At 41.0% G+C, this 23,710-nt stretch overlaps 1 protein-coding gene across 9 annotated transcripts in view; it reads right to left on the bottom strand.

Moving 5' to 3' along the window:
- Window positions 1–10,125: 10,125 nt before the first annotated feature.
- The window catches only part of RAPGEF4 (Rap guanine nucleotide exchange factor 4), a 381,527-nt gene continuing 367,942 nt past the window's right edge, over window positions 10,126–23,710 (bottom strand). For 8 of the 9 annotated variants that reach the window (XM_054548828.1, XM_054548824.1, XM_054548822.2 and 5 more), the window contains 2 exons: window positions 14,367–14,421; window positions 10,126–11,376 (listed from right to left, as the gene is read on the bottom strand). In XM_054548828.1, coding sequence (XP_054404803.1) covers window positions 11,249–11,376; window positions 14,367–14,421 — 183 coding nt within the window. In that variant the 3' untranslated portion in view covers window positions 10,126–11,248. 9 annotated transcript variants of the gene reach the window in all.

The raw sequence follows: 23,710 nt of genomic DNA, 5'->3' as shown, positions 1-23,710 counted from the left end.
TACTGTAGGGTAATGTATTCGTAATTGGCTCAGCCTGTGTGGTTGAGTCAGTGCCAGCACGCCTTGGAGTTTTCCTGTCTTATTTCGTGAAGTTATAACCCATATGGCTAATGAAAAAATGTGAAAGATTATATTGGAGGTGATTTTCCTTTTTTTGAGACGGTCTCGCTCTGTCTCCCAGGCTGGAGTACAGTGGCGCCATCTCGGCTCACTGGAAGCTCCGCCTCCTGGGTTCACGCTATTCTCCTGCCTCAGCCTCTTAAGTAGCTGGGACTACAGGCGCCCGCCACCACGCCCGGCTAATTTTTTGTATTTTTAGTAGAGACGGGGTTTCACCTCGTTAGCCAGGATGGTTTTATCTCCTGACCTTGTGATCTGCCCACCTCGCCTCCCATAGTGCTGGGATTACAGGGGTGAGCCACTGTGCCCGGCCTATTGGAGGTGATTTTTTAAAGTGTGCAGGAAGAGTATCTTGCTGAGTATTTAAATGCAAATTTTTGCCAGTGCTTGAGAGGCCTTTAAAGAAATGATCGGTTATCAAGAAGATAAAAATCAGGCCGGGCGTGGTGGCTCATCCCTGTTAATCCCAGCATTTTGGGAAGCTGAGACAGGTGGATCAGTTGAAGTCAGGAGTTTGAAACCAGCCTGCGAAACATGGTGAAACCCCATCTCTACTAAAATATATATATATATGTATATGTATATATATAAATTAACTGGGCCTGGTGGTGCACACCTGTAATCCCAGCTACTCTGGAGGCTGAGGCAGGAGAATCGCTTGAACCTGGGAGGCGGAGATTGTGGTGAGCCGAGATCACGCCATTGCACTCCAGCATGGACAACAAGAGCAAAACTCCGTCTCAAAGAAAAAATAAGATAAAATAAATAAATTATATATATATATACACACACACACATATATATATATGCAGCCTCTAAGGATTTTTTTTTTAAGTAGCTGGGAAAAAAACTATCCCCTAAGCTTATTACAACTTAGAGGATATGAAGAGAAAGGAAGAGTAATGTTAACGTGTATGCTGTGAATTTGTCTCCAGGTGGAATGGCAGTGATTTATTAGGCTCCCATTTCCATGAATAGATCCTCTGCTAAGCGTGCTTGGATGCAGCAGAGCTAGAGGAGGCTTTGAAGTTTCGGTCTTCCTTTCTTTTTCTCTCCTACCAGGCTCTGAAATGAATTAGGTTGATGCAAAAGTAATTGTGGGTTTTGCCATTACTTTCAAAGGCAAAATCCACAGTTACTTTTGCACCAACCTAAACAAGAAACATATTTACTGCTCCTGATGTGAATTATGACATTCATCCTGAGGACGCAGAAGTAGCTTTTGCCAGTTTGGTTTTATTTTTATATATACTTATTTTTATTTTGTTTTTTTCAGGCAGGGTCTCACTTCGTCACCCAGGCTGGTGTGCAGTGGCAAGGTCATAGCTCGCTGTAACTTCAAACTCGTGGGCTCAAGCAATCTTCCCACTTCAACCTCCCAAATAGCTAGGACTATAGGTGCTTGCCACCAGGCCAGCTAATTTTTTAATTTTTTGTAGAGATAGGGTCTCCCTATGTTGCCCAGGCTGGTCTCAAAGTCCTGGTCTTAAGTAACCTTTCCTCCTCAGCCTCCCAAAGTGCTGGGATTACAGGCACCAGCCACTGCACCAGGCCCAGTTTTGGTTTTAAATAAGACTATTTAACCTATTTTATATCATAACAGTTTTTGTTATTCCTATTTTTTTCTTTGATAGTACCATTCTAAAGATAAGGGATCTTGGTAATAGGAGAGTCTTCTGTTTGCTCAGTACAAACAATATCTTCATCCCCAGCCCAAGTAGAGATTTTCAAGTTTGGAGTCAGAAGCTATGAGAAGATTAAAGTGGTCTGCATAAAAAAGAAAACATGACCTAGGGTCCCCAAGAATGATCTGCAAACTAGAGAGGGTGGAGAGAACTGGGAATAGAAAAAGGAGACCATGTGACTGGCAGCAGAGGGGAAGGAGTTCCAGACAAGATATGTCCAATGAGGACTTGTTAAAATGAAATACTCTTGGGTTCTATAATGAAACCCCCTTGCCTCTGTTTTCTTCATAATATTCAGTAAATACATGGAGTTCAAGAATGCTTTGATTTCAGTGGAGTCAATTTCTAATGAAATAAAGTACGGAGAATAATATGAAAACACATATAGGCCAATCATACGTATTTTAAGAGATAAACCATTTCAAATACAACTGAAGCTCCTTCTTGTATATGAGTGAATCCCTTATGGTGAATACGAAGAAATGTTATTTCCTGAGTAAAGTCTTCCCATAACTGATATATGGCATATGATTTGTGGGATATTTATGAAGGGATTCATATGTATACATACACACTTTTATTTTAAAGATAAAACTTCAGAAAAAAATACTCCAAATCACTTTCCTAAAACCTCACTTACTATATTTTGGCAAAATTAATCTCATGCTTTGGTTCTTGAACTCCTATCTGTTATTTTTATTTTGCAGCATCAAAAGCCTGAATAATCAGTCCTCTTGGGGACGAGAAGCTAGGCAGACTGTGAGCCTCATAGCTAACAACATATGCCTTGGAATCAGATGTACTTGGTTTGAGATCCCAACCTCTTTCATAATCTAAGTATGTGACCTTGGGCAAGATATTTCATTTCTCTCAGTGTTTCCTCATCAGTAAATAGTGAAACTATTCATTTCTTAGGTATTTAGAATAAAATGCTTTCTGTATGTAACTGGCACATAGTGGGTGTTCAATAAATGCCAGAAGAACTGGCAGACAAAAAGCATCGATTACTGAACCAGTAAATAGCCCAGAAAATTCTCTTCCAAAGTCCACATTCAGAAAACTTTGTACTTAAAAATCTGTGTTCCTTAGTGACCTTGCTTTTCTTCTAATTTAAAAAACAAGTACAGGACTTCCTCTATTTTTCCCCTAGCAACCATCTCATCATGCTCAAAAGATTTCCATGCCCCGTGCTACAGACTTTCTTCAGTTGCTGCAAAGATGTTTTTTTCTAATGCATAAATGAACTCTGCACAATAAGCCTATAATACAACTGAGTATCACAGTTATTCCCATAATCCCCTCCACCCACGACTGTTTCAATGTTGACTTAATGTTATTCATTTGCTTGTGTTGTTATTGGAAACGAATTCTTAATTAAAATGGCCCAGCATCACCTGGCTCACATAGAGTGCCACAAGCAATAATCCCTAATTTAATGTACACTTTGGCTTATACCTACAATGTAATTTCTGAAGCCAGAAATATAAATGGATTTTTATAATGGCTTCTGAGTATTAGGTGGGGGAAGATTAGGACTGCTAATGAAGAGCTACTTTCTTAGGAGGCATCTCGTAACAATGCATAATTGTTTCTAGGCAAGATAGACTGAGCATGTAAATGAACACCGAGGTTAGGCTAAAATCTAATTTCTGGCGTGATCTATGTCTGTATGACTTGTGTTATATTTTGGCTTAGTTTCTGGTCTACTCTTTCGTATACGAACATTTTATCTGTTGTTAAGGAGCATGAGTCTTTTATTCTATTTTCACTTCTCCTTTCTTTTTTTCAGTAATTTGAAATATTTTTTATTCTGCTGCAAATAACTTTTTAGTTATGCCTATATAAAAATGTGGTATCTTGGTACAATTATTGCAGCAAAAACTTTGCAAAACTGGTGTAAACCAAGTTTGGAATACAAAGGACAGGCATCTGACAGAACTCGTAAACTGCCCCTCTAGCCCAAGTCAATTTCAATGACTTAAAGCCACCATATAACTTTCTCTCCTTTTCCAGCCTTTCATAATTGGTTTGGCTGAACTCTCAGGCATCCTTGAATGTTCTAAAGCACCTCTTTCTGTGGCTTCTCATTATAGCAGAGAGGCAGGAAAGGCACTAATATTTCTTGAGCACCAAGCACTCAGTATGCCAGACACTTTCTACACCTTCACTCATTTAGGAATACCCCCAGCTTTTGTGAGGCAGGCTTTGTCATTCTCATTGGCAGATGTAGAAAATGAAGCTCAAAGAGGTAAAATACCAAAGTTCACAGCTGAGGGCTATCACATTACAACAGTGTAGGCCACGGCACGCACAACAGGAAGCCTGGTTGAGGAGGAGCTCTCTGTGAGGCAGTGCCAATGGAGAGAAGGGTTGACTCTTGCCTAATACACACAAAGCTGCTGTCTATACTGGAGGTGGCCCTGATTGAGTCAAACCCAGGTCTGCCTGATTTTCAAGCTGGTTATCTTTCTGCCAGTCCTGCTGCTTCCCCAAGACCTAATAGAGTCACCCTGGAGAAGCACTTTCAACAGCTGGCTGCACCATGCCTGAAAAACTCTCCCTAAACAAGAGCAGTGGACCTTCCAGCCGCTCCCATTATGTGCTACCCTCACTCTAGTAGATGGTTGGTAAAAATGACAACAGTTTTCCCCTCCTTATATTCACAACTTTGATGATATGACTTGGTTGTGCCAGACATCAAGAGAGAGGATTGTCTCTCCACTCTTTGACTCTTGGCTATCCTCTTGACCACTTTGGTCAGCAAAGTGCTGCAGAAGTCATAGTGTCCTCTTGGAGCACCAGTTCTGACCTGGGCTTCTAGAGCTCTTGCTTATCCTCTTGCTTCCTGGGAACCCTTCCCAGCCAACAAGTGAGGAAACCCAGGGTAGCTGGTTGGAGAGTGAGAGACTGTATGGAACAGAGATAAGTCATTCCTTCTGAGGCCATCCTAGATCAGCTGACCACAGATGCATGCCTGAGTCCAGCCCTGATCTGCTAAGTCTGGCTCAGATGGCAGAACAGTCCAGTTAACCCATCAACTCATGGTTCATGGTTGTTGATTTAAAGCCACTAAAATTTGGAGTGGTTTATTATACAGTGTGATAGTTAATTTTGTCAAGTTGGAGGGTGTTTTTAGATGAGATTAACATTTAAATTGGTGAGCTGTAGCTAAAGCAAACCGCTCTCCATAATGCAGACAGGTCTCCTCTAATCCATTAAAGGCACCTGAATAGAACAAAATGACTGGCCACCATCAGCAAGAGAAAACGCTCCAGCAGACTCTGCCTTTGGACTTTATCTGCACCACCAGCCTTACTGGGTCTCCACTTGCCGGCCTTCAAACTGGAACTGCACCATCAGCATTCCTGGGTCTCCAGGCTGCCAGTCCACATGGTGCATTTTGGACTTGCCAATCTGCATAACCATGTAAGCCAATCCCTTATAATCTCCCTTAAAGCTCATTCTATTGGTTCTATTTCTCTGGATAACCCGAATACACACAGCAGTTGATAAACTCACTGATATCACTGAACAACCTCTTTCTTTATTCTTCTAAAGCTACCACAGCTTGGCTAATGCAGAACATGTTCCCCAAGAGCTTCTGTGTCTCCTTACCTCAAGTGCTTCTCCCTGCTGGGGAGACTGAATCATCAATCTGTCCCTCTGTCCTAAAGTATCAGGACTCCTGCCTGAAATCATCGATTCTCCTCCATTCCTGCCAGGTCCTTGATGTTATCACCTGGAGACTTTTGCCACCTGTCTCTGGCTAAGGAAATAGATGGAGACCTGATGCAGCTTTTCCAGTCCTCTTTTTGTCTCAGGTGCTGCAAAAACCTGTTCTGAAGAGTTTTATACCAACTTTTGCTCTCATGTTTCTCTTGTACTGGTCCTCCTATTGTAGAATTCCACTCTTCCTGAGTTTTCTCTGGCTAGGAAGAGTCAGAACCATCCCAGAGGAGGATGCAGGAAGAAGACTGGGATGGAATCAGGCAGCTCTCACATGCCCTGGCTCTAGGCTCTCTTTCTTCCTCAAATCTGGAGGGAAATGTCAGAGCCCATGAGCCCATAGTGCCCTGTGCTTACTTCCCTTTAGAGCAGGGCTTTGGCCCCAATCCTTCCAAGGTTGAATTGTCCCGGGAACAAAGATCCTGGCTTCCGGTAGCAGCATGCTTGATCTTCCCTAGCTGCCTGAAAAGCACATGCAAAGGAGCCCGAGCAAAGCGACCACATTTCCCATTCCCACGCCCTTATTCTCTGGGGGTTAGAAACATTCCCTTCACTCCTCCCATCCTGCAGTGTCAGACCACAGGCAGCAGGAGTGTGGTGCATCAACCCACAGGGCAGCAAGGATGGACAGAGGTTCTGGGGCTGTGATTGTCTCGTGAGCTGTCCTGGCTTGACAGATGGGACACTGGCAAATGAAGCCTCCCTGCTCCTTGCTTGGATACCCACATACTGAGCCCTGGGTCCCCTGCCCACTCCTTCTCTCAGCAGCTGTGCCATACATTGGCAGCTTCGGAGATGATGCAGGTAATTACGAGCTATGTCCAATGTAGCCCATTAAACGGTACAGCCACTGTGGAAGACAGTATGGCAATTCCTAAAAAAATTAAATGGAATTGCTATACGATTCAGCAATCCTACTTCTTAGTATATACCCCAAAGAATTGAGAAGTTGGGACTTGAACAGGTGAATGGACAAACAAAATGTAGAATCGACATAAAATGGAATTCTATTCAGCCTTAAAAAGGAAGGAAATTCTGGTACATGCTACAATTAGGATGAACCTTGAAAACATTAAGCTGAGTGAAACAACCCAGACACAAAGGACAAATATTGTATGATTCCACCTATATGAAGTCCCGAAAAAGGCAAATTCATAGAGAGAAAAGAATAGTGGTTACCAAGGGCTGGAGGGAAGGAAAAATGGGGAGTTAATGTTTGATGGGCACGGAATTTCAGTTTGGAATGTTGAAAAAGTTTTGGAGATAGATAGCAGCAATGGCTGTACGACAAGGTGAATGTACTAAATGCCACTGAATTATTTGCTCAAAAAGGTTTTAAGTGGTAAATTGTATGTTATATATCTTTTACCACAATAAAAAATTAAAAAGTGGCCCAGTGTGGACTTAGGAGAAGGGATGATGTTTGTCTGTATGGGTGTCTGGGTCCACTACTGCTTTTGAATGCTTGCATTCTCCACAGCTCCCTCTGCTCTACCTTTAAGCCTTCATAATAAAGTAACTAAGGAATTAGGGATGGCCCTTACCAAGTGTCCTGGGCAGTGTGGTACACAGAAAGCAGTGTCTCTGCCATTCAAGGGCTCACCATTGGAAATGCAATGCCCTGCCTCAAGCTCTTTAATGACTTCCCACTCAAAGTTCTGCATAGGCCTTACATGCTCTGAGCCCTTCTTAGCTCTCTAGCACATCTGGAAATGTTGTCTCCTTCGATCTCCATTGGCCACAGTGAGCTTGCTGTCCCTTACTGCCAATGTTACTTTCTGCTTAGAACACATTCTCCTCCTCTCTCTTAGCCAGCACTCACATCTTTCAGAGCTCAGCTCAACTGTCACTTTCACAGGGAACATTTCCTTGCCTCTGATCAGGTTAAATTCCCTTATCACATGCTCTTGCAACACCATATCCTTCCTTGGAAGCGTTCTTTTTTTTTTTTTTTTCGAGACAGAGTCTCACTCTGTTGCCAGGCTGGAGTGCAATGGCATGACCTCGGCTCACTGCAACCTCCACCTCCCAGGTTCAAGTGATTCTCCTGCCTCAGCCTCCCAAGTAGCTGGGATTACAGGCGTGCACCACCATGCCCAGCTAATTTTCGTATTTCTGGTAGAGATGGGGTTTCACTACATCTCGTGAATGGTCTTGATCTCTTGACCTCATGATCCACTCGCCTCGGCCTCCCAAAGTGCTGGGATTAAAGGTGTGAGCCACTGTGCCCAGCGGGAAGCATTTTTATATTTATTTGTTCACATCATTATTTGGTTAACCTCTGTCTCCTCCACTGAATGATAAGCCCCAGGAGAACAGGGACCTTCTCTAGTTGTCCTCACCATTGAATTCAGTGTCCACAGAGGGCACTCAGTAAGCACTTCAATCATTATTTTCTATGAATGAAAATGAATGAATAAATGAATAGAAAAGTGACTAACAATACCTAAGTTAAAGGCTTTTTTCCAGTTTAGAAGTAAGGGATAAGATAACTGTTCATCTAATACCACAATTTTCAATGTAGGACAGATTAAGATTACTCTAAAGCAAGAGATGTAATGCATTCTAGATTGACAGTAAAAGGAAAGCTTTTCGAGGTAGAGGTTCATTTTACCACACTGCATATTCCAGGCTGATTTTTTTTATTATTATTCAAAGCACAATTTGAAACTAAAATGACACCCTGTTTAATTTTCTCACACTGGTAGTCATTGATCTGCATTCATATCTTCAGAGGAAATGCCACTGAATTCAGGACGAGTATATTTAACCTGCATGGTATTCAAAAATTGCCGGAAAAGCTTAGCTCCCATAAACTATGCCAGTGACCTTGCTAAATAGGTATGTTAAACACTCAAATGTATAATTTTCTACAGGCGCTTTTGGTAAAAACATTCTTCTTTTTCACATCTTCCAGCAAACCTCATTATCCTTCTTGTGACCCTGTAGGCATCTCATTTTCTTTTGGCTTGTTTGCAAGTTTTAAACTATTAACTGCATCTCCTGCCTCAGGAAGGGTTGCTTGGCTACTACTCTACATTTTTAGAGTGTGAATTCTATTATTTTACCACTGTTACCTTCAAGAATGGAGTTTAATGCATTTTCAAAGAAGCTAGAAATAATTAAAAATGTCTTATCTTTATTAAGTACAGTTAAGTTATTCTCATGTGGAACAACAAGGGGAACATACATAGGGGAATATGTATCAATTTTGAATAATGTTGAAACTACATTAAAATAAGATCATAAGTTGGCAGTCACCATGGAATTGGGGAAAAGTGCTGCTGTATATAGAATGCTAGCTTTCAGTAAAGTAGGAATAAAGACAAGCAAAACAAGAGCAAGGATGCCCCAGGAACGGGCTCCCAGCTTCATTCATCATCTTTGTAAATTATCTAGAAAAGAAACTATAAAGGATATCTAAATGAAAATATATAAAAGTGGAACCTTTGCAGCTGACATTGAGGTCTATCAGGTAGTGAAATACTGAACGATAATGATTTCAAGAAAATTTATTCAGTGACCTTCTTTTATTGTCTAGTAAATCCCAGGCACTGCACTTGCCTCCAGAGGCAGGTGTAATACCACAGAAAACACCACCTCTGGTTCTGGGGACCTTGAAATTTTATATGAATGAACACAGAGAGGCATTTGCCTGCTTTGGCATTTCTCAAAGTGGACTTTAATTGTGGGATGTTAAAAGGGATTACAATAGGACTTCTCAGAGACTTTAATGTGTGAGTGAATACTGGGAATCATTTCTATGAATGGGGTATATTATGCAGTGGTCCCCACATTTATTTGAAGATAGAATCTTGGTTTTGTTTTTGGCTTTGCATGTGTGTGTTTGCTTTTGGAGGGACAGTATGTGAACTTGTGAGACTAGAATAGGCTGGAACATGCTCTGGAAAATGCTGACTTATTAAAAAAATAGAGGCATGTCTGGAATTTAAAGAATTTTGGATATCTCTTCATCAAATATTTACTAAGTACTTAAATCACTGAGAAATGGCATGAAGCCCCACACCAGGGAGCTCTAAAATCCAGTGCCCCTTCAGAGCAGCAATGCTCCTAATTGCTGAAAAGTGAACACAACAGACAAATGTCTGTCAACTGATAAATGGATAAACAAAATGTAGTCTATTTATAGAATGGAATATTACATGGCCATAAAAATAAATGAAGTACTGGTACAAGCTATAATATGGTCAACCTTGAAAACATTATGCTAAGTGAAAGAAACCAGATGCAAAAGGCCTCATACTGTATGATTCCACTTATATGAAACATCCAGAGTAAATCTAAAGACAAAGAAAGCAGATTCGTGGTTGCCAGAGGTTGGAGGGAGAGGAGAAGAAGAAGTGACTGCTAATGAGTTCAGAGTTTCTTTTAGGGATGAGCAGAATGTTCTGAAGTTAGATACTGATGATGGTTATCTATACAGCTTTGTAAATATACTAAAAATCACTGGATTCTGCACTTTAAAAGAATGAATTTTATAATATGTGAATTTTGTGTCATTAAAAGATCCAATACCCCACCATACCAAATGGTTATCCCTTTCATATTATAGGAATTGAGATGAACACAATCATTTCTTGTCAACAATTATATTTAGTGAAGATACTAGATGTTATTTACAGAAGATATACATACATACAATTCCTACACATTAAATGTAGTCTAATTGTGAAAACAGGAAAAAATGTACTTCAAAATTACATACTAAATAAAATAAATAAAAAGTAATTATTTGGCACAATATCTATTATGTAGCAAATAAATAACTCTATACCATTGATTGAATGAACTATTTACAATCTTTGAAAGTGCAAAACAATTGCTGAAAATTAAGATATTTGTAATAACATTTAAGTCCAGAAAATATGTTTTCATCAGGTACAATAAATTTGTAGCCAATAGTAAAGATTTTTAATGCCCAGGAAAATATTTCAATTTTGAAAAATGTTTTGTGCATATTGTACTCTTCTGAAATGTTATTTTCTACTTTAACGCTGAAATAAGAACCTTGGCATTTCTTAGTGGAATTCTTATGTATATAATCCTGATTTGTAAATTTGGAAAAGTTACATTGTAAACATAAATATTATTCTATATATCATTCAGAAATTACAGACCAGTCCTCCCTAAATTACATAAACAGCCATAATGTTTCATAATAATGTGGTCCGGTTCTATTCCTTCAGAGGTAAGATGATGAAGATGGAAGAATACAACCTATAATTTGGACTTCTATAGATTCCTCAACACCTTCCCCAAACCCCAGGCTCCAAATCAAGATGTTGAGTTAAAATTTTATCCAAATCTATCCCATTTGTAGCACATCTCATCCCATAAACACTCTTAGAAAAAAATGTCAGGGGCTTGCTAGTTCTCTTGACAAGGGTATTTCTACCAAACTCTTCACGTGGGCCTTATTCAACACTTCAGCAAAGAAGATGGCACAAGTGGAAATGAAACAGGGTAACCACAAACTGGGGATTCCTAAGCTAGAGTGTGTAAGCTTTAGGCAAGTCAAATAATTCCTTCTCTTGCCAGGTAGCTGGTAAGCTGAATGCAGCCCTGAGGTGTCTCAGGATGTGTTTTTGCTTGTTTTGTAGAATTCTCTAGTGGCAATACAGTCAGTAGTAGCATAAATGGCATTTTTGAAAGATTGTGGACTGGAGACAAACTGTTGCTCTGGGCATTTGAAATGTCTATGGTCGACGAGGCTCTAATCTGTGTGACATCTGTGATAAAGTTCTCTGGTTGTCAATCACATTTAATTGCCGTACATAACTCCAGACATCCTGATGGTTCTTATTAGCTTGAGCTGCATCAGGATCTGTTGAAAGAGGAAAGGGCAGAATTGGCATTGTGTAATATATGTATATAAGATACAATCTTACTTCTCCAATTATTTATTACATTTATTGTAGGTTCCTGGGTTCCCTCAAGACCTTTCAACACACCACAATCATTGAAACGTTTCCACTTGGTTGTTCCATCTCCTCCTTCCTACCCTCCAATTTTCTTTTCTTCCCTGGAATCACCTCTTTTGATCATTCTCCTTTGAATTGCACGTTGTAAAAACAAAACAAAAAAAAATGGCACCAAATTAAAAGGGAAGCATGTGTCTGATAGCCCCTGGGTACAGATTAAAATTGTTTCCCTTTCCAGAGGTCTCTGTGTCTCACTCTGTGTCTCTGCCTCCTTTGATCCAGATGAAGACTAATGTCAAAAGACAGTTTTCATTAGCCCCTCACAAAAGTGCTTAACATCTGGGCCAAACTGAAGCAGGCCAGTGAGACTACAGAGTCCTGACTCCCCTCTTTATTTGCACACAGTATACAGCATTACTATACAGATTGTATGTTCTTAGAGACTATCCATATTCAGAAAAAGACCTAATTCACAGGCTGAAGTTATGACTTCTGCTAGACCTTTGATTCTTTGATGCTATCTGCTCTGAAAACTCAGCTACCATTCTATTCTGATGCACATCCCAAGCATGTGAGCAACTGAGGTTAACCGATTTCCTGAAGATCAGGCCTGAATGATGAGCCAATGCACTCAGCCCTCGCAGGGAACGTACATGAATAAGGAAAGCCAGACTAGAAGGTGGTGAACTGGAAACACAGGTCCCTCCGGAAGTGATGACCTGGCTTCTGCATGTTGCTGCCACGGGGGAATCTGTGCCTAGAGTTGCCAGATCTTCCTTTTTTTTTTGTTAAGAAATGGGAAATCTGGATTTCTTCTTCGTGAATTCTCCCAATTTTAAAATGGTGACATTATTTCAAAATAAAAGGGGAAAAAATGCTCTCTTTAGACCCAACACCTCTGTGGGCCACCTCCATTTCATGCGTCACTGGGTAGGGCCTCAGGTCTAAGGGGACACCTGGAGTGGCAGAGCCAGACCCTGGCTCCCGACTGGGGTTCTTTCCACCACAGTACACTGCCTTCTGCAGTCTGGTTGCTCCTGCTAGATCCACACAGCACTCCCAAAGACAATTAGAATGCCATCTGCACAAGGGGTGAAGGGGAGTGTTGCAGGTCTGAAGGCAGAAAAGCAGAGAGAAGACATACATGCCCCTGCCCCCTGTGAGAAGAAACTCATCAGTATAATTATCACATAGAAATAATATCACAGCAAACTGCAGAGCACATTGTGTTTAATTTCCTCCGCTTCTCACTGGCAGTGTATTCTACATGTACAATATACTGTAATTACATTGTACACATTCCCACAGTGTTTGTGAATCTATTCCTATAGCTTTATCTATAGATTGTTGACTTCAGAGCTGAGCAGCTGTTGTTTACCAGCAGTTACTGATAACTTCAACAAATGCAGTGGAGTTTTTTTCTTTTTAAATAAATTTTCCCCTTGGCTTCTCTAGGAGGAGACATAGAAGAATGCAAGATTTACTTCCAAAGAAGCTCATAGAACAAAGCACATTATTTTATGGTTCTTGAGCCTCACTGAAAACCTTCTTAAGGCTATAAACCCCCTCAGGCACACACGATTTGGCATATAATTTCAGGGTCCCCTTTTATCCCCACTGCTGGATTTGGGATTATAAACTCCGGTTGTAACTGATGTCACTTATCTATTCTTGTTTTCACTTGTACAACTGCTTTATGATCACATCTATAAACACAAAGTAAATTAATAGATGAAAACACATGAGATGCTTTAATTCTGTCTGAATCCACATAAGAATAGTTGATGATATGCAAGACTATTCACATTTTGGAAGTCAGAGAAGGCACAATCATTTGAATCAGTTACTCCCCAAATCAATGTTATTTTTCTTATATTTTTCCTCTCTATTCATTAAAAAATGAACATTTAGTAGTTCTGGTGTCCCATGTTAGCAAATCTGGCCATGAGCTAGTCCTGCTCTAGGAAGAACAAACAACTCTGACTAATAAAACAAGAATATCGTAGTCTCTTAGCACTGGGTTTATTGGAGGAGATGGTACTGGTAGCCTCAGATTCATGTCTATGTCATAGTATCATATTGAGTTAATGGGATAAATTTCTTTAAATGACTCATACAATGAACTTAGCAAAAATCTTTAATGTTCACCTTCTCATTTCCAGACCAGATTGAGGGAGCCAAAGCTCCACCCCCACCATGGAAGTCCCAGCCCAGAAGAAACAGTAGCAGTGGTCTAGTATGACCATCTGGTGCTATGATGCAACTTAACTCCCAACAGACTAAAATCGTTATTTATTATTAGTAATCTTTTTATATTAAAGCATTATACCAGTTCTTGTGATAGATGTTCAGATTTTAAAAGAGCACCTCAAATTCATGTGGGAATACTAGAAATATAATATGAAATCCTGTTTTTGGACCTTTTACGGATGTGCTATAAACATTAATGCATTCTTGCAACACCCTGAAAGACAATAAATATTATCTTTCCTGGTTTATAATTGACTGAACTGAGTCATCAAGGGCTGATGTGAGTTTCTCAACATGGAGCAATGAGTCATAAAGAGAGTTGGTTTGAGGCAGGATTTGTTGGCAGTCGTACTTTAGTTGTCTCCAGCTGCACTGGATAGAGCAAATTAATTCTCTTTAAATTCATTCACAAAATAATATTCCTATGGTTATTTTCTAGTTTCACAACAATGTAAATATGTTCTAGTTTAAAACAGCAAAAACAGTCCTTAAACTCAAGGCCCCTATCTCATGGAATTCATGGTCCAAAGTGTCTCTGACACAGTCAGATATTTCCCAGGCTCCAAGGGTGTCTCAATGGCCTCATTAAGAAGACCTTAATCACCAACATCTACAATGTAAGAGGTGGCAGCACTTAACTTACTGAAGGGTTGGCTCCTGTAGTATCTCACTGTTCTGGCCGTATTTGCAATCATGCGCTAAAAGGAATATAGAAAAAAGAAAGAAATTCAAGTAAGCGTAGAGTACAATCCAAAAAGGAAAACAAACCATTTCTGCAATACTTGGTACCATGAGAAGTGACATGTTCTGAGATGTTGACTATCTGAAGGCAACTAGCTGATGTATAACTTGTTTAATTATTTCAAAGGGGTACCCACATACATACAAGGCATTTTCAGGTAAGGAATATTAATGGCATAACTCTCATAATTGTTGGCCAGTTCCCCATGATGTAAAAAGCATCTATCATGCCTGAGACTGTACATTAGTGCTTTTTCACCATCCTTTCTTGAGGTTGCCATGAATTTGTAAGAGAATCTGTAACTATCCTAGATTTGGAGAAGGGTTAGCTTGTCAAGTTCCTCACAGTAAATAAGACTCACTCATGAGGTATGAGATTTTATTGACTGAACAGCAAGTCAAAATATTCTACCTTTACATTTTTGCTACACACTCTGTATTACTGACCTCTCTAATCTTCCAGCAAAAGTTTGCATTTTAATGTTAATCCTAATGATTTGATTCCCTCCTTTCCTCCTTTCTTCTTCCTTTCTAACACTAACATATACGCATCTTAGAAATTCAGAAAATAGGCCAGGCGCAGTGCCTCATGCCTGTAATCCCAGCACTTTGGAAGGTCGAGGCGGGTGGATCACAAGGTCAGGAGATCGAGACCATCCTGGCTAACACGGTGAAACCCCATCTCTACTAAAAATACAAAAAATTAGCCAGGCGTGGTGGCAGGCGCCTGTGGTCTCAGCAACTCCGGAGGCTGAGGCAGGAGAATGGCGTGAACCTGGGAGGCGGAGCTTGCAGTGAGCCGAGATCGTGCCACTGCACTCCAGCCTGGGTGACAGAGCGAGACTCAGTCTCAAGAAAAAAAAAAAAAAAAGAAATTCAGAAAATACAGAAAATGTTAAGAGCAAAGTAAAAATCACTTAGAATATTACTTCACAAGGGTAATCTTGTTAATATTTTGGCATATAGCCTTCTTATATTTAAAAATATATAAAAACATGTTTTTCAAAAAATTTGAATTCATATAGTACATACATATTTTATTTTGATTTGAAATTTTTCACATTGCATTGTGACTATTTTCCATGCCATTTGCATTTTAAAACATTTTTTAAAAAGCATGTATTCAACCAAGTGGACAGATTGTAATTTATTTGACCTTTTAAAATTTGGTCACTAAGTGATCATCTTAATTTCTTTGTGACGTTTTGGTTGCAATAAAGACTTAAAAGGGAATCTTTTGTGCTAAGCTCAATTAAAAACAAAAGAAGAGAGAAAAGAAAATGGACAGAAACAGAGACTCCTATCCCCTGGGGAAAAACACTCATGAGACCTACTCTCCATTTCTTAGCCAGAATGTCACGGTATTTGAACAATAGCTGGCACTCCTGGTCACTATGTATGTTTCAGGACACCTTACTGCTCAGGCTCTAAAGGGCGCCCTGTAGAGATAATAGATTAATTACAACACTAGCAGAAAATTGATAAGGCGCCACGCAGGGAAAGAGACTCCCCGATCTCTGAGCAGCTATGTAATTCTAGTCATCCCTTTCTTCTCTCACGGACCCTTGGCTTGCCAAAGTATAAGAAAATGACTTTGAGAAAGCTTACATAGCGTAAAAAAAAATCATAGATGAGTCAAGGCCTTACAAATATATTATCTGTGAGCATCATAATACCTCACTGAATACTACTGCTTTGAGGACTCTAGCAAGCCTGAGGTGACATGTACCTGCATTGGATAATTTCGCACACAAAGAGGCAATCGGAAAAGTTAGAACTTCACTTCGTCAAAGATCCTAAAAACTGACACATCCATCTGTTGATCAGCATGAGAAACATATCACAAATCCCTCCCAGAAAACGTAACGTACAATGTATAATTAGCCCTTGATATACGGAGCCGGGAAATAAATAGTAACAATGATAACTTCCCTGCTAATTTACTTTTAAGTTGTTTTTTCACTTCTCTAAAGGCTTTGCATCTGAAGGACACAAGTATATTCCATGTAGAATTATTGTAATTCTTCAGATATTGAATGGAGTGTAATTACCGAAAACCCTGGGAAATGCTGCCAGTATGCCCCTCTGAAGAATAATAAAACAATTAGCAGGGGTCAGAAACCTCTTCCTATACCATTTTGTAGGGAGTAATTGTTCTGCTTTTTAGTTTTGAAAGCTAAAACATTTCATTCTGACTTTCGTTTTATGCTACTCTTTACAGCTATACTCTGAGACTTCATAATTTTTAGCTCATTATGTAGTTTAAAATGTGAGAACAATTGTTTAAATCAGTAATTTCCAGCCCTGAAGTTCATTCTACCTTTCTAAATCTTTGATTAATTTTAACAATGGTTTTAATTTTGACGTATCCTTTTTAATTGTTCTCAAAGATAACTTCAGTTTAACTTCGAAATCCAAATCTGGCTTTACAACGAGGTCCATTCTTTTCCTTTGTGAGGTCCGGACAATAACGTTTAATGGTGTGAACCCACAGTTATGATGTGTGAATCCAACTAGCATTGCTGGTCAATGCATAGTTAGAAATGCTTTCACAAAGCCAAAGAAGGGTTAACTTAATATTTTAACTTCACCTCCTTTTGCACCCATGAACACACGTAATATTAAGCAGTTACTGACAACTACACCCAGCTACAAGGCACTCTCCTGAGTTGCTGAAAGAGACTTCAGGAGTCACCTCCTTGAACCATCTCCAGAGTGCACAATACTATTTCTACAGCCTGCCTATAAACAGTGGCTCTCCAACTGTTTGAATGCATCCAGCAATGAGTAACTCATTACCTCCAAAAATAGCCTCTTTCATTGTTAGACATCTCTGATTATTGAAACTTATCATTTTGAGTTAAAGTCTTTCTCCCTTTACTTTTTGCTCATTTATCCTTGGAGCTCACAATGCATTTGCATAAGACTCCCACCGGCACCATGACAGTTTACAAATGCCATGGCAATGACCCAACAGCAAACACGTTTAATTTCTTTTTAACAGGACAAGTCTTCAAATACTTGACTATAACTCTTATGGATATCTTCACACCCCCAGATCTTTTCTTGTTCAGCCTAAATATTCTCAATTTCTTTAACAATTCTTCATAAGACAGTTTTGGTTCTCTTCCGAACCGTCTCTAGTACGCTGCCCTAGACTAAACAATTGTAAAGTGCAGAGAAATTATGATCTTTCTTCTTTCCTTGATCTAGATGATGCTATACTGGGCCTACAGTTAAAAAGAAGTCATGCCACTGACATCTGTTGAAGTATTCATGAATTAAACCTCTCAGCCTCCTTCGCTGAGCTGCTGTGTGGATGCAGCTTTCTGCTCTGGGCATGTACAGTTGATTTCTTGGACCAGAGTGGAGGATTTTAAAAACTAAAACCATCTAGTTAGAGTCTATCTTTCCACAAACTTCAGCCTATGTTATTTTTGACGGCAGACAGCTGTTTATTAATTGGTGCTCGCAGTCTAGCCTGGCAGAAATGAAGGTTAAAGAGATATAGGCTTCATTATCCAACTGCTGCAGTAGGGTTGAAACCAAAAATCACACCCTATGCTTCACGGTCCTGCTAGAGCAGGTTGGCCTGCCTGGAGCCGGCCAGGCAACTTTCTATAATGCCAGGCCGGGGGGGAATATCTGATTACTCCAAAGCACAGATTCTCATCTTTTTTTCCCTGGTAGCCAGACTGAGGTTTATGACACATTCCCATGAGCAAATAGCTCATTAAGACAGCAATTGGTAATTCAGGAGTAAATGTGTGGCAAACATGCCCCACATTAGAGTGCCTCCTTTAGAAGGCGCTCCGGATCGGTGTAGGGGAACAAATTGAACCCCCCTGTCGCCACACTTAAACTGATGTTTCTTGGGACTAATCGTAAGTACAGGTCTTTGGAGCTTATGTGCAGAAATGAATATGTTCCTACAGTTCGTGGCCTACATACAGGGCTTAGAGCTGGGCCCAACTGAAAGCTGATGAATTCCCCTCAGGACATGCACTTGAGGAGGGAAGTGCAGAAAGCAAAAATGATGTGGTGAGTGAAGAACCCTGTGACTGTGTCACGTGTCTATTTTTCTTTAGAGCTGAAAACAGAGGGGCACAGAAGTAGATGTCCTTCCTGGGGCCTGTGTTGCAGAGTGGAGGTAGAAGATCAGCAGGATTTGTTTTCCCAGCCTTGGTTACCACCCTTCTGATGTAGCAAAGAAACCAGCCCATACCAGCTAGGACTAGGAATTATAATGCATTTGCATAAGACAAGCCCCCCCCCTCCCCCGCCCCCCGGCGCCATGACAGTTTACAAATGCCACTGCAATGACCAGGAAGCTACCTTAGATGGTTCCAGGAACTCCTGGCCCCTTTTCCAGAAAGTTTGTGAAAAACCCACTCCTTAGTTAGCATGTAACTAGAGTAGGTATAAATAGAGCTGGCCAGCACTCTGTGAGTGCTACTCTGTGCTACCCTGCCTACGAGACAGCGCTGCTCAGGCTGCGGAGCAGCTGTTTTCCTGTATGCTGTTCCTCTCATGAATTTGCTATCTTTCATTGTCAGCTCACTCTTAAATTCCTTCCTTAGGAAAGCCAAGAACTCTCCCCAGCTGAGCCCCAATTTAGGGGTCAGCCTGCATCAGAGTGACCAGTACAAAGACAGCATCCAGAGGAAGGGGTGACCACTGTCTGCACCTCGGCCTGGCATAAGCCAGAGGCTCTGAGGCCAGCATCCCAAACACAAATTTCCCTCAAGCTCTGATGCAGGGAATTTCCCTTGAGTCTGCTGAGGTGCCAGAGGTATCTTGTTCTCAGACTGGGCCTTTGTGGCCTGGCTCTCAGCAGGCGTCACCCTTCTGTGGCATCCTCCCCTCAGGAGCAGGCCAGCCAAGTTCCACTTTCACTCCTATAAAGACATGACATAGCCTACCAGGACTTCCTGGCTGTCTCTACCTTCCCGGCCAGCTTGCACTGACTCTTGTGCCCTAGTCCAAGTTCCCCCTTTGCTCTCCCATTGCAGAAGAGGAGAAGACTTTATTCTTCAAGTTCTGACCAGCAGGCCTTCCAGGCCACACCACCTCACTGGTGCCACTCTAGGACCTCCCGCTCCCAGACAGCGGCCACAGTAGCCTTCCTCTTAGCCTATTATTCTGCCTCTGCTCAGATCCCTCAAGAAGAGGCTCCTCACCGTCAGGCCTCTTCTAAATGCCTGCCCTCAACAGTTTTAATCTTTCCTTCTGTTGCCCCTTAAGATCTTTACAATCCTTGCTCTTAATGTTTGCCAGATTGCTTTTTCTTACATTTCTGCCTCTACCAATTTGATTCTGTCTCCAGACCTATGCCTATCAAATATAGGACCTTTGTTAATTATTCCTTGCTTAGCATGTGCAAAAACATATTTACACCATTTGATTATTTCACTCAGACCTCCACATATTTGGGACAAGAATTTTTTTTTCACAAGATCCAGAAATACACAGTGTCTCACCTAACAAAGATTGTGCCTGTGATAGCAACCCAATGGCAGGGCACAGTGAGGACCAGAGATAAAAGGGAACTGAAGCTGAACTAGCCTTCACTGTGTGCATCATTGAGGAGGAGCCCTGAGTCCTGTCTCCCTACAGATCTTTAGTATCCAAGAGGTGTGTGACATGCAGATACACATGTGTAACACACGCATGATGCTTACAGTATGTGGTACATATGATGACCATGGGAGAAGACAGTTCAGGTGCCTTTCCAGGCACGCGTAGAGCACGTATACCTCTATGTACTCAGGGAGGGACACTGGAGGACAGACGCAGCACCACAGGGAGGAGGGGGGACAGAATAATGTCTGGTTAAGAACAGAGGCTAAGGGAAAGTCATCTTTTATAATGTCTCAGTTATGCAAAATGCTTTGGGACATTTTGGTTAATCCAATTTTCTTTCCCTTTTTTCTTTTTTCTTTTTTTTGAGATGGAGTCTTACTCTATTGCCCAGGTTGGAGTGCAGTGGCACAATCTCGGCTCACTGCAACCTCTGCCACCTGGGTTCAAGAAATTCTCCGCCTCAGCCTCCTGAATAGCTGGGATTATAGGCGCCCGCCACCACACCTGGCTAATTTTTGTATTTTTAGTAGAGATGGGGTTTTACCAGGCTGGTCTTGAACTCCTGACCTCATGATCCACCCTCCTCAGTCTCCCAAAGTGCTGGGATTACAGGCATGAGCCACTGCACCCGGCTGATTAATCCAATTTTCTAATAAAATAGAAAACGCTTTTGGATTTATTACATAAAATATTTGAAAAATGCTTTCGTGCACTAAGCGCAACACTGAAACATTAACATTTTATTCAACAAGTACTTCTTGCATACTTACGATGTGCCAGATATTTTTATGGGTGCTGGGGAAATAATGCGTCAGATATTTTTATGGCGCTGGAGAAATATCCGTGGACAAAACAGATACCTGGGCCAGGGCACTTACATTCTGGTAGGGAAGACATTGAAGAGCCAGGAAGATAATCTCAGGCTGTGAAACCCCTATCAACGCAAGGTTGTGTTGGAGAGTGCTGGGTGTGGCGGAACGGTGTTACAAGGAGGTCAGATACAGTTAGCACCACACGGAGGAGGGGAGATAAGGGAAGATGTGTGATCTTCTTCCCTTCCCTCAAGCATGGGCAGGGAAGACTATTTGGAGGAGGGGACCTGTGAGCTGAGGCCTGACTGACGAGAAGCCAGACAGCAGACGACTGCGGGAAGACAATTTCAGGCAAAAGTAACAGCTAGCGCAAAAAACCCTGAGGCCAAAAGGAGAAGAAGGCAGGTCAGTCTCACCAACTTGGACTGGATACAGAAAAGACAAAGTGTCAGATGAGGCTGGACAGGTTCTTAGGGCTAGTCTAGATCTTCTGATATGATGTCACTGCATATAATGTGGTTTTATTTTCCATTGATAAAACTGCATGAAGTTTTCTTTCCTGCATTTTTCTTTCTGACATCTTTTATTATTATTGTGACCTAGTTTTTATATCTTATGTGGATTTTTAATATTTCATGTGTTTATGTTTTCTCTTCCCAGCTGCAGGTAATCTCCTAAAGGCCCAGGGTTACTTTCTAGATGTTTCTATTTCTTAGTAAATTCTTTTGCCTGGACACTGCACACGTTATGTTGTTTTGAAGCACACCCTTTGGAAATCTGCATTTAGCCTGGCCTGTGAAATCTATACAAAGATGTAAACTCTCAAAGTACTCCCATAGATTTCTTTTGTGTTGGAGAGGTCTGGGAATAGGGTGGACTTGAACACGTAGATTTTTACTTAGAGATTCTTTTTTTCCATAGATTGAGGTAACAAGTGAAGTGCTCTCTCCATGAATCTTATAATAATATTATTGGTGATAGAAAACATATTGTTGCTAATTATGTAATGACATGCTTAGTGATACAAAAATAAAAGGATTCAAAACATTTCTCTTCCTTAATGAATTAGCTTCTGTAATGTTTACAGAAGTATAAAAGTTTGCCCTATGCTTCTCATTCCAAATAAAATGACTACCTTAAAAATCATATTTCTAAATAAATATACCTAAATATGGGTATGTCTGAAATAGAACCAATCTCTTATCAGCATGCTTTATGCAGCCTGGGATGGTGGCAGGCGGCCAGCATATTATCCTCTAATCTATTGCTAGTCTACCTCCTAAATGTTATAAATATTCATGTATCCCATAGAAAGCTAGGAATGACTTTATTCAAACATTATTTTGAATATTCCTTTATGTTCCCCCCAAATAAAAGAATGTCTGCTTTTTTTTGGCATAAGGATCAGGGTGTGAATTCTCTTTTGTTCATACCCATAAATCCTGAAAACCAATAAGCAACAAATTCTCTAATCCTTATTTCATACCTCAAGGGTGAAGATGTAGGAGATTGGTTCTATTTCAGAGAAATGTTTTGAATGAAGATGTACAAAATAAAAACACTTAGAGTTGGCATGGTGGTTTGCTGTGACTGTACAATGCTGCCACCAAGAAAAGGTATCTGTATTCCTGGCTACTCTGGTGACCTCTGCCCCTGGCAGGGGCTCCTTCTGGGGACCCAGCCCACCAGCCCCACAGAGGCTGCCAGCTCTGCTCAGCACCTGGGCCTTGATGATGGATGACTGGGAAGTGGCATTGACATCAACCTGAAAAGGAAAATGTAGCCTTTCCCAAGACCCACAGTAATAACAGCAGCCACTGATGGTAGTGGTGGTGATATGGGGGTAGGGGTGGGTTAGTTTATGGGGAGAAAATTTTGGAAACCTGGCAACATGCACCTTGCTTAGAAAACATAATCAAATCATTTTGAAATTTCATTTCATTTTCCGGGAACATCTAACTTGTGGGAGGACAATTCTTTTTTTTTTTTTTTTTTTGAGATGGAGCCTGGCTCTTGTCATCAAGGCTGGAGTGCAGTGGTGTGATCTCGGCTCACTGCAATCTCTGCCTCCCAGGTTCAAGCGATTCTCCTACCTCAGCTTCCCAAGTAGCTGGGATTACAGGTGCCCACCATCAACCTGGCTAATTTTTGTATTTTTAGCGAGATGGAGTTTCACCATGTTGGCCAGGCTGGTCTTGAACTCCTGACCTCAGGCGATCCGCCCGCCTCAGCCTCCCAGAGTGCTGGGATTACAGACATGAGCCACCACACCCAGTTGGAAGGCCAATTCTAAAATCAAACTTTCTTATGGTAGAATTTCTCAAATGAGATAAAATGTATCATGTGGCTGGAACAGAGAACTAACAGTACTTTTTTGATATCCTTTCTTCCCTTCTCTTTCATATGAATAAAACTCCTCAACTTTCAGTGGGACACATGAATACTTCAAATAAGGGCTTCATGTTTTAGCCTTCCTTTCATGGGACTAGGTTTCTGAGCAATAAACTATGAGGCAAGTGGTGAGTGTAACTTCTCTCCTATCTTTAAAAGGGATGAAGCATGCCTTCACCTTCTCCTTTCCCTTTCCCTGTGGTTGGAATGTGGAGGTGGAGGTTGCCATCTTGAACCAAGTGGATGTAAAACTGGCAAGTGAGAAGCCTGGGTCCTCGATCGCATCCTGTAGCAGGGCTACCATACCCGCTTGAACTTTTTTTTTTTTTTTTGAGACAGAGTCTCGCTGTCTCCCAGGCTGGAGTGCAATGGTGTGATCTCGGCTCACTGTAAGCTCCGCCCCCTGGGTTCATGCCATTCTCCTGCCTCAGCTTCCCGAGTAGCTGGGACTACAGGCGCC

Source organism: Pongo abelii, chromosome 11 (genome assembly GCF_028885655.2).
Source record: "Pongo abelii isolate AG06213 chromosome 11, NHGRI_mPonAbe1-v2.0_pri, whole genome shotgun sequence".
NCBI classification, from domain to species: domain Eukaryota; kingdom Metazoa; phylum Chordata; class Mammalia; order Primates; family Hominidae; genus Pongo; species Pongo abelii.
Note: the sequence above shows the minus strand (reverse complement) of the source record. Positions and strands in the feature narration are given on the sequence as shown.